The following is an 11997-nucleotide window of genomic DNA, read 5'->3' as shown; positions in this document are numbered from 1 at the left end:
CAGGAGTACCTGAGAGAGAACCATATGAGAATACTATCTACTCAAGTCACTGGGGCACTCTAAAGAGATGACCACTGCTCTGAATCAAGCAACAGGAATCTGAGCCTAAGCCTCCCATTTGCCAAATAACTGGGATGCTGTTATGGGTAAAATGTGGAAGGGAGCTGTGCAACCTCCTTCACCCTTTCTATTTTATGAATGTAACTCTTAGCTTTTAATAAAACCGCCCATAATTTGAGGTAAAATAAAACCTTTGGGGAGAGGGGATCCAGAAGTTCATTTCAGGTTCAACATGCTGTGGGGGGAGGGGGAAGGCATACAGCAGGGGAGCTCCATTCCCCCATCCTCTCCCCCCTCCAACTTCTGCTGAGAGCCAACAGCTAGAGTGGGCAGGGGGGAAGAGGGGGCAAGGGATGGGGAGAGGCCATTCCAGGAGCCACCTGGGAAGCATGCAGGAGCGCCCCCAGACTGATGTGGCCTTGGCCAGCCAGTGCAGGCCACTTCCATGATGCCACAGTCCTCCCCCACCCCATAAAGTACAAACTATTTAGTTAGTGCCGTATATTAGCAAGGGAGTACACAGGAATAAAGCATGATACTGAGAGCATTTCTGCTTTGGGCTTTTTAAATGTCTGTACTTAGCCTAGGTGATTAAAGAGATGGCATTAAGGAGGAGGGGGCAGATGACAAAAGGAGCAATAGATCAAGATGAGAAGTGTATATCAGAAGAGGATTCCAGATCACGTATGTAAATATTCAGAACAGACTGAAATGAAGTCCTTCTGTAATTATTTAGAAATCAGAGTCATCTGAAGGTCTCAGACATGTACTACACATCTGTCATTTTGTAAACGGAATTATTTTATATGCATGGCTCACAAATACAGATTTTGACTTAAGTACTAGTTTGATGTTTTATTTTGCATTATTTTTGGATTCCCTTACATGTTTAAACTTTCTAATGCAGAAAGGTAATTAGCACATTCACTTGTGTTAAACACAAATGTTGTATTTTTCCATCAAGGTTATCATATGTTCATAATTTTTTCCCTTATAAAATTAAAGTAGTATTGTCCAGACTGACAGCTACAGATTAGACTAAATGTACTTCAAATTGTCAAATACTGACACAAGACGAGATATTTTAGAGAGAGACAGATGTTGACATTTTGAAAACATACATTTATTTTCCATAGCTGTGACAAAATTGAGATACATGTTAAATTAGTAATTACTTTGTAGGGACTGAGGATCTATATATGGGTGCGTCTACCCATGCTGATTTAAAGTGCTTTAACCCAACATAAGGCACATTAAGGGTGCGCATCTACATGTGCACGCCCTTAATGCACCTTAAAAATGGCAATTTTAAGCCATTCATGCCTAAAATTGATACCTGCAAAAGCAAGTATCAAATTTAGGCCCAAATAGCTAAAGCGTACATTAAACACATGCACAGATGCATTAAGGCTCATTCACTCTGTGTATGGACTGACTTGGGACTAACTTTAGTCCCACATCAGTCCGCACACACAACGTTAATGCGCTTTAACACAGGCTCGCCTCTACACGTGCATGAGTCTCCTTAATGTGCATTAAGCTAATGCACATTAAGTTTAGGTTACCTAAATGTATGTGTAGATGTGTCCACTATTTTACATTTTAATACTAAGTGAAAACCGAACACTGTAATTGGTTGGTCTATGCTATGTTTTGTTGCATTTCCTTTTACTTAAAAATTCATTTAATACATACTACCACAACTTGCACCACTGGTCTTTACACCACATTACATATACATCTCATTTCCCTTCAACTACTAGCCATACATTTGTAACGAGCACACTGTCTCCATTCATACCATTCTTGGGATACCTCCCACTCATGCCCCCAGTCCTCCCCAAAAAATTACTGTACCTGCCATTGCATTTTATTCTTAAATAACAGACAGACATACTATTTGAAACACACAAAAAATATTGAACAAAGAAGTAGATGTAATCACAGTTTGGAATGACAGATTTGTAATTAGTATGTATATTTCCCCTGAGAACATTGCTATGGAAACTCCCCCTCTATTCCCACAATTTCTACAGTTGGTAATGGCAGAGGCAATTCTGTGCTGGAGAAGACTACATAATCCCAATAATTCCTTCAAAGTTGCTCAGTACAGTGACAGCAGAGTTAACAAATGCGTAACTAGTAACAAGCTTGAGGATGATTCGTGACAGATATTGTGTTAAGCAAAGCAAAGAAATCAAGAATAGAAAAAAGTACAACAAAGAGTAAATATATCATAAAACTATATATACAGTAAGGAAATGGCTAAGAGAAGTATAAGCAAGTTTGGTATAACAAAGAACATCTCAAAAGGGAAAAAGTCTGAAGAAAAGATGGAGAAAGACAGACACTCCCAGTCAAAAGCAAGGAGAGTTGATTCACAGTTCACAAAAGAAACTAGCCAGAATCACACTTGATGACAGCAATTTTCTTGGCAACTTTAGGAGTAGGACTTGAGGTGCAAAGATTTTATTTTCTAAATAGCAGGAGAAAGATACTGGAGCAAGGAAGATGAAGTGCCATGGAGTTGGAGATAAAATCCAACCTAAGGGAAAACTGAGAACCAAAAGCAGTGAGTTTCAAAAGAAAAAGCAACAGCAGCCTTTAGATTTGAGAAGGGGACAGAGATAAGCTGTAATAGGAAGCAACTAAGAAATACTGAATCACTTGAAAGGAACAAATGTTAATAGAAGAGGTGAATAGAAGAGGTGAAGAGAAAATGGTCAAGCTAAGACATCTCTCTTACACATAATAAAGTAGTTCTCACCTCTTTAGACTCAAGACACCGCTCAAAGTGCCAGCTCTTAACTGTCACTCATGTTGTTGGGTTGTTGTGGTTTGTTGGGTGGGGGGAGGGAGTTGGGTTTTTGTTTGTTTTTTTTTACTATGGGAAAATAATAAAGCAAAGAACACAGACCACAACAAGTCAGAATGTTTTTGACACTATGGATTCCTATTTGAAAATCTCTGCGTTTATCTTTTAAATCATATTTAGGTGGTTGCACACCTAACAGCACTACATATTGTGCAGCACCCTTAGAAAGATCTCACAGGACCTTGGTTAAGAATCACTTACATACGACATAAGAACAGAAAGGAAAGAGAAGTCAATGGGAGATAAATAATGAGGAAGTATAAGAGGTAGTAGTGCTGATTTCACAGAAGGAAAAAGACAGACATGCAGATCTTGAGGAGACAAAAGGTCGGGATGACAGAAGATGCCAAAGAGAAAATAAGTGAACAGGAATGGAAAGGAGAGACAAGCTTTGGAGAAATGGGCAATTTCTGCAAAGGCACTTCAAAGCAGTGCAGTGCTGTACAGATGCACCAGTCTAAGCAGTCAGAAGCAGTATATTCATGTTCCTGCATTGCCCTACATGGAGCAAATTACCTCAAGAAGAGGAAAGTTACAAGGCTGAAGTGGTTTTGTTATTTCAACCTGCTTCTACTTGTTCCTGAGCTAGCTCATTTATTGCTACCCAACACTGCTCTATGCCACTGTACATACACACTCACACACACACACACACACACACACACACTATGGCATAAGGAAGAGATCCATGTCTCATTTTCTCCAGCTTGTTGTAAAAGGAGAGGAAAGACCTACAAATTGTGAAGCAAAATAAATGTTTCATGAAGATCTATAATACAATGATAAATCTAAGAGGTAGGACTTGTGCTCATGCTGAGATTTGAAAAAGGAAACATGAAAAAGGAAAGAGGAAAAATAAAGTTAAAGAATTCACTGATCAGCAAACAGAAGAAAGAGGTCACTTGGAATTTTCAATTCTTCTCCTACCTCTGTCAAATTTTCATTTTTAGGCAACAGGTATAAAATGCCTGACCATGTCCCATTTGAGCAAGAACACTTACCTTCACCTGAAGGTAAGGCAAAGTGGAAAAAGCCACATTTGGAAAAGCCCATTAGGCATCAGGATCTTCAAATGCAGCCATATCTAGAAATCAGTGCTTTATATTTTACTTGAAAAGCCAAATCATACCTAAGCTTCCGAAATCAAGTCCAACGATCAAGAACTTGTTTTCTTCCTAAGTTATTTCACGTTTAAATCAGCAGAAAGAATTTCCTTTGGAATGCTGCAGTCAAAACATGTTTGTCCAACCATTACCCCTACCAAAAAAATATTACCTGATAAATCCTGGGATTTTCCAGATACTCTAGCACGTTTAGCTCGATGACCAAAGTTCTCAGTTGCCGATGTAGACGCACCCTTTAACCATATAAAAAAAGAACTGGTTAAGCCATTAAGGCTCTGGTAAAAAGTGCCAGTTAAACATTTATTCCAGAAATAGAATACATTTAAAACTTTAAAAATAATTACCTCCATGCTGCTCTTTGTAGGGCAAGCTGTTCTTTTAGGTAAAAGAGTTTTTCTGCGAAGTTGGTATGGACTATTTTGTGCACCAGGACCTGATTCTTCTGCAACCATATCTGCAGGTACATCATCATCTGTTAAAAGAAAAAGGAAACCCAGCAATTAGGATTATACAGCTTTCACCAAGTTCTAAGGGAAAGTCTGCAAACAGCTTTGACTGGTACTTTTCTGGGACAAAAGTATTTACCACAGTTCAGCAGCTTGCTTACCCAAGAAGCACACAGGCCCACAAAAGCTGTACTAATGCAGGTGCTAGACGTACATAACAGCAATTTTTTTAATGTATGCACTATATATTTTACATTTTCACCTATTTTCTATACATGTATTGTCTTCTCAGTATTTATACTATACCAGTGGCAGAAATTTCAAACATTCTTTCCATATGCTAGGGTTTAAGTTTTTACATATGATATGATTCAATGTTGATTCCACTATATGATCCTATCTGACTTTTTACTTGTGTACAACAGAATCTTTAGAATGGAAGACTCGAAAATTCAAACATGCTGTCAAGAACCCCTTCAATTTAGCATGTTATTTAGTGTAAAATTTGAGGCAGGATCTCCTATTCAAAGTATGTCCCAACATACCAATTCGGGGGGGGGGGGGGGGTGGGGAAAGGAGGAGGAGGAGGAGAAGGAAGGAAGGACGGGGATGGCTATAGCCTAAAAGTAGGAAAGCAGCTGCTTGCTTTTTGTTTAGCTAAAAATGAACAGAAACTAATGGTGTAATAGCACACTCTCAAATTTGTTCTTTTTTTCCTTTCACCTTTTTTTAGGGCAAGAATATAGATATTGTAAGGATTTGATTTATTGTTGTACAATTTGATGTGAGCATTTTATGAAAATGGAATGGAACAGACTTAATGAAAGGAGAAAAGAATAATCAGTTGTTTGAATACTTCAGTAATTAAACCATTTATCACCACATGTTCTACCACAGAGGTACAAAAAAAAAATTCTAAGTATAAACACAGCTGGAAGACTCAATCAAACTCAATATTTCTTTCTTAAGTAATAAGGAGACCTGCATCTTTCACTTAAGCATTCTAAAAACAAAACAAAAAAGGCACACATTTTCACTAACTTTGAGGAACGATTTTTGGAATCGTCTCAAGATTAACTGCTTTTTCATTGCCAAACCATTTTAGACTTGAGGAAATAAACCAAAAAAAGTGAGCCACATCAGCCAAAAGAAAACATTATATTAAAATATCCAGGACATTACTTAATGGCGGAAACAGATCAAGGTTGTGCTGGAGAGAACAATTGAGGACAATCCTAAAATGTTATTCCAGTACAGAAAATAAAGCAGCCAGTATACTTAAAAGAACAAAAAAGTTCTAGAACAAAGGCTTGCACAAATTGTGAAAATTTCTAAAAACAGCCCTTTTCTGATTATTCCCATTATTTTTATATCTTTAATGAAAACTGTCATTTTTCATTTTAATGTGAGAGTCCAAAACTCCCATACACAGACAGATGCTGGAGAAGATTCAAAACTGACTAACTGACCGGAAAGGGTATGGTAGCAAAACAGTGGTATTGTAGCCGTGATGGTCTATTATACAAGGCAAGGATTTCTTAGGGTAATATCATCTATTGGACAAACTGCATAGTCGGAATAGAGTTAGACAAGCTTTCAAATGCAAAGCATTCTTCCATCAGCTCTGAGCAATAAAAGCCAGTACAGCATAGTAAAAAACAATTTTAAGTGTGGGGAGAGAAATTCCCAGGGCTAGATAAACAATTAAATGAAGAAAAGATGATGATTATTGGGGGCTCAAGGCCTACCAAAAGGCCATTCTCATCTTTCATCTATTAGAAGAATTCAGGATCAGTGTTAAGTGTCTTTGTTCTTAGTGTTCAGATAGCTTACACATTTTTCCCCATGTTCATCTTTTAAAAGTGCGGTCTAGATTTCAATTCCATGTTAGGGCAGTGAGGTCAGACAGAGTGGTAGTGCTGTAAGAAATGTGCTCCCTCATGGTGTATGCGTGTGTCCTTTATATTTTTTCTGTTCTAAACTGGCCCCCACCACCTCCACATCCACCTGTCCCCAATCTCTCCCACACAGCTTCTAGCCTTCCTCCATGCCCCTGCCACTGCTTACCCTTGCTCCTGTGCTGCAAGCTCCATCCCTATTCCAGCTTGGGACAGGGGGCAGGAGCTTGCTCTAACCCCAGCCTGGCCCAGGAGCAGTGGCATGGCAACTCTGGCCCTGGCCCTGAGGCCCAAGGCATTAAAGCAAGGTGAAACAGGGAGCGAAGGCAATCAACATCTGCGGTCACAGCCCTGGAGCAGCTGCCTGTCCCACTCCCCCCCCGCCCCCCCCAACCTTGGAAAAGGAGTACAAGACCCTGGGTGGGGGCCAAAGCTAGACCCAGAGCCACATACCTTGTACTCAATTCCAAGATAAGGGGCTTCCCCTGACCTCCATGTTAAATAGGGTGGGGAACAATCTTGGAACCAAGCAAATATTGTATTCTACCTTAGTGCCTTAAAAGGCCAAACTTGCTCAGGGCACACTAACAGCACTGAGTTCAGAACAGAATCAAGGGCTCTACGAGCGATCGTGGTGCTTGGGCCAGGTGCCAGACGATTGGAAGGTAGCTAATGTGGTCCCCATCTTCAAAAAAGGGAAAAGGGAGGACCCGGGCAACTATAGGCCCGTCAGTCTTACCTCAATCCTGGGGAAGCTCTTTGAGAAGATCATCAAGGAGCACATTTGTGATGGGCCGGCATCAGAAATGATGCTCAGGGGCAATCAGCATGGATTTATTAGGGGGAGATCATGTCAGACCAACCTGATTGCCTTTTATGATCAGGTCACAAAGGCCATGGACGCAGGTGTCGCGGTGGATGTAGTCTTTCTGGACTTCAGCAAGGCCTTTGACACCGTCTCTCACCCCATCCTAATTAATAAACTAGGCGACTGTGGCATAGATGCCTACACAGTCAGATGGATTGCAGATTGGCTGAAGGGTCGCACTCAGAGGGTGGTGGTGGATGGATCATACTCGACTTGAGGGGAGGTGGGTAGTGGAGTCCCCCAGGGCTCGGTCCTGGGGCCTGCGCTGTTCAATTTCTTCATCAGCGATCTTGATGTTGGGGTGGAAAGCAACCTGTTTAAATTCGCTGATGACACCAAAATTTGGGGGGAGGTGAGCACGCTAGCAGGGAGAGAGAGATTGCAGAAGGATCTGGATAGGTTACAGGGGTGGGCAAACAGGAACAGGATGTGTTTCAATACGGACAAGTGCAGGGTGCTGCACTTGGGTAGTAGGAACCAGCAGCACACTTATACGATGGGGAACTCCCTACTTGAGAGCACGGAGGCGGAAAGGGATCTTGGTGTCATTATTGACTCCAAGATGAACATGGGCCGACAATGCGAGGTCATGGTTGGCAGGGCTAACCGGACCTTGTCGTGCATCCACAGGTGCATCTCGAGTAGAGCCAGGGAGGTGATCCTCCCCCTCTATGCGACGCTGGTCAGGCCGCAGCTGGAGTATTGTGTCCAGTTCTGTGCGCCCCATTTCAGGAGGGATGTGGACAACATGGAGAGGGTCCAGAGGAGGGCCACCCGCATGATCCGGGGACAACAGGGCAGACCCTACAGTGAGAGACTGCGGGACCTGAACCTATTCAGCCTCCACAAGAGAAGGCTGAGGGGGGACCTGGTGACCGTCTATAAACTCACTAGGGGGAACCAGAAGGGTTTGGGGGAGACGCTGTTTCCCCTAGCCCCCGCTGGCATAACAAGGAGTAATGGGCACAAGTTGATGGAGAGGAGGTACAGATTGGACATCCGAAAAAACTACTTCACAGTTAGGGCGGCTAGGAGCTGGAACCAACTTCCAAGGGAGGTGGTGCTGGCCCCTACCCTGGGGATCTTTAAGAAGAGGCTGGATACTTACCTGGCTGGACTCATTTGAGTCCCGTTTTTGTTTTTAGGGTGAGTGGTTTTGTTTGTGTTTTTGGGTTGTTCTCCCGCCCTGGCGGGGGGTCGGGCTAGAAGATCTATTAGGTCCCTTCCGACCCTGAAACTATGAAACTATAAGAATCAGGATCTATAGCCATTGTCATAAAGACTGGCAGGTGTCCACTTTGTTTTGGAAGGGGGAGATGTAGTTAGATCTAGGCTATTATATACAGTGTCCCAGTCAATGGTCTACAGGTAATTTTCAGTTGAGGGCACTCCCTTCTTTCCCACCCCTCCCCTCTTTCTGAAGCTGTGCCACTTGCAGTAGGCCAGAGAGACAGCACAAGCAGGGACATAGCTCTCTAGTCCTGGGTTCTGAAACCTTGCCCCCAAGTATGCTTCTGTTATATCCAATGACTGTTTAACACAAAAATGCAGGAAGGTTTGCAGACAAGGACTGGAACAGAGGTCTCCTCACTTTCAAGGAATGTTCTACCTCCTCGGCTAAAGAATCTTCTTTGGGGGGTTGCTTGCACGTGCTCTCTCTTTCAACCCCTATTCATCTCTCATAGTGGCAAACAGCCAGGTCTGCGGTTCCCAGTCAGACAGACAAGTGCCCAAGTCTCTTCATGGATCAAACCCTACATGACTTGCTCAAGATCAAGTCTGTAGCAAAGTATGGACTTGAACACAGGTCTCTAAATTCTAGAATACCCCTCTAAAGCAGGAATTGGGGGGAGGGGGGGCGGTTTACAGGGAAGGCCATTAGGGGCCTGATCCTGGCATGTAAGATCCTAGCTGACCCAAGGACCAGAACCACACCATTCATCTGGCTTGCAAGGCCAAAACATTGAGCACCACTGCTCTAAAGCATTAGACCTTCCCTTCTCCTCCCTGCCAGTGGTAGCTTAGAAAACTGCACAGCTTGGTTTCTCCTTCATTCTGTTGCCATATGCCTGTAAAACAAATTAAATTCTTGAAGCAGTCAAAGGGATTCAGCAACCAAGGCCTGCAAGAAACATCTTGGTCTCAAACCTATAATAGCTGATATTCTTGACTACAATCTGACATAACCTTAGGACCCAACATACTCAGTGCTGCATGTCTTGCAAAGCAAAAAAGTTAAAAGTAGCCTAGACATACTGCTGTTTACTTGCAACTAATAAGCATGCTTCAGAACTACTCCCCCTCCTCATGTGAACTGTTATTTTTATAAAAATATCACTATTAATGGGGAGGAAAGGAGACAAACTGACAAACTACAGGAATACATACAGCATAACCTCACTGTAACAAATCCCAATGGGACCAGGAGACAAGTTCATTAAAAGAGGGTCTTCATTATAATACACAGTGGGAGCATCTAAACAAGATGTTCACTGCAGAAGTGCCTTATCAGCTCCGCAGCAAAGCCTCACCATTTACATGTATGGAGCTATTAGGCTGGAATAAACTAGTTAGCTGTGCCATAGGTTAGTACTGCCCGACAAGTACCATCCTACGGTGGAGTCATTTACTCCACTGCAATGCACATGTAGACTATGACAGGCTGGCCGGGGCCCGAGTGTGCTACAGTGCAGGGGCTGCCTGCTGGGTAGCCCCATACTGTAGCACCCTCATGCCCCAGCCACCCCTCCACAGCACAGAGTCAGGGCAGAGCAGCTCCAGGCTGGTAGGCTGACTGATTTCACTTGTGGATGCAGCCACAGTCAATTTGCTGTATTAAAAAAAAAAAAAAAAAAAAAAAAAGTTTATGCTGTTAAGATTGTTAGCAGTGGGTTTTGTTATATACTACAACCTCATTATAAAGTTGTGTGACCTTTTCACAAGGGAGAGGGAAGAGCCCATAAAAGTTTGTGTTGCTTTTTAGTCCCAATTACTACTTGGAATGAACAAATAGGAAAACTGGTCTCACAACACGCTGATCTTTACGGAGACAGAGGGAGAGATTTCCATAGATAACACCTTGTAAATTCATAAAGTAAAAAAGCCATATAGGATGGGACCAGTGAAAAAGTGTCTTGTGTCTAGTGGGGGAGAAACAGCCCTTTTTCATAACGCATATTTATTTTCCTCTATCATGATTACTTGGGGAGAGAGGGTATAGCTCAAGAAAAACATTTCTAAAGCTAGATGATGCAAGAGATTTAAATATACTATACTATACACGTATGTGTAGGAGTTAATGAAAGAATTCTGAATTATCAAATTGAATCTACATTAGATAAAGCCTCAACAATGGAAAAAATAGATGGCTAGAAAGTAAGAGTGATGCATCTTAGAGTTAAGATAAAAACTTGCAAAGAAAAGATTTTTAGAAATGCAAAGAATAATTAAACTGTGCACACAGATACTTCCATAAGATTAATTTAAGTATTACTAAAATGGTAACAGTTTAGCATGAAATCGGGCATAGAAAGGATAACAATTTATTTCTCATGTCCTAAGACCTGAACTTAATGAGTGAGCCAACTACTAACCTGGTTTTAACAAATCATTTAACTTAAAAAATATAGGTAACATATTTAACTTTATTACAAGGTAAAGTCTTCAAAATGTTCTGTAAGTAGGCAATTACAATAAATTTAACAATATGAATGTTTGAAAATCTGAATTATTCCATTACTAAAAGTGATTAGGACCAAAAATAGACACAAACGTTTATTTTTTTAAGGTTATATTTTAAAATATTAAATCAAATTAACATTTACTTCTGAATTCTCATAAAGGTTATTTCTATACTCAAAGGGTAAATACCAATATTTTGTGGAGCCTATATCTTATTCTTAATGCACACAAATCATAGCAAAGTGTATAATAGCTGTACTACACTAGCACTTAGAAGACCTAGCAGAGAGTCGCTTGTGCTTGGTACTGTACAACCACATAATGAAAGAGAGCCCCTGGACTAAAGAATTCTAATATTATAAAAGCCTTTGTCTGTCTGTCTGTCCATAACGTTTTATTCGTGTTCTGATTGGCTGATCGGAACAGCCAAAGTGTAAATAAGTGTTTGGACAGGAGGTGGCGGCACATCGGAGCACCACCATGACGGCAGGAACACAGAGGATGGAGGGGGGGCCCAGGCTATGCTGGCCTCGCCTCCCACCCTGCTCCCTGAAGGTAGCGACAATGGGGGGAGGGGGTGCAAGGCCACCAGAGCTGGCCTGCCCCCCCCCGCTCCTAGGAGGTTACAGGCAGTAGCAGCACTACTGGCCTTGACCCACCCCTCCCCACTTCTGCCATCGCCGCCTCCAGGGCCAACATGGTGGCAGTGGAGGGAAAGCAAGCCTGAGCTGGGGAAGAAGCTGGCCCACTGCAGTGGTGGAGGGAGCAGTGGGATGGCCCAACATGGCAGCGGTGGGGGGAGGGAAGGAGCAGGCCTCCTCCCCCACTCAGGCCTGGGCCCACTCTTCCCCCACCCTCTCCCCCTCCCACATCAGCCCCAAGCCCGCTCCTCCTATCTCCCTGCCGCTGTCAGGAGCTCAGGCCCACTGCTCCTCCCCTCCCCAGCGGCCCAACTCCTCCCCATCCTCAGGCCTGCTCCTCCCCCATGTCAGGCCCAGGCCCGCTCCTCCCCTCTCCCCGCCGCTGCAGCAAAGGGTGGGGGGGG

At 42.7% G+C, this 11997-nt stretch overlaps 1 protein-coding gene across 2 annotated transcripts in view; it reads right to left on the bottom strand.

Annotated features, from left to right (window-relative positions):
• Nucleotides 1-11997, bottom strand: part of FBXO11 (F-box protein 11) — a 71275-nt gene that overhangs the window by 43641 nt on the left and 15637 nt on the right. For both annotated transcript variants that reach the window (XM_006014724.2, XM_006014725.2), the window contains exons 2-3: nt 4404-4531; nt 4211-4292 (exon numbers count right to left, since the gene is read on the bottom strand). In XM_006014724.2, the coding sequence (XP_006014786.1) occupies nt 4211-4292; nt 4404-4511 (190 nt within the window). In that variant the 5' untranslated portion in view covers nt 4512-4531. The remainder of the gene's footprint in view (nt 1-4210; nt 4293-4403; nt 4532-11997) is intronic.

The sequence above is a fragment of the Alligator sinensis genome, unplaced genomic scaffold (assembly GCF_000455745.1).
Source record: "Alligator sinensis unplaced genomic scaffold, ASM45574v1 scaffold131_1, whole genome shotgun sequence".
Classification (NCBI taxonomy): Eukaryota; Metazoa; Chordata; order Crocodylia; family Alligatoridae; genus Alligator; species Alligator sinensis.
The sequence above is the reverse complement of the archived record's forward strand: the minus strand, read 5'-3'. Positions and strand labels throughout refer to the sequence as shown.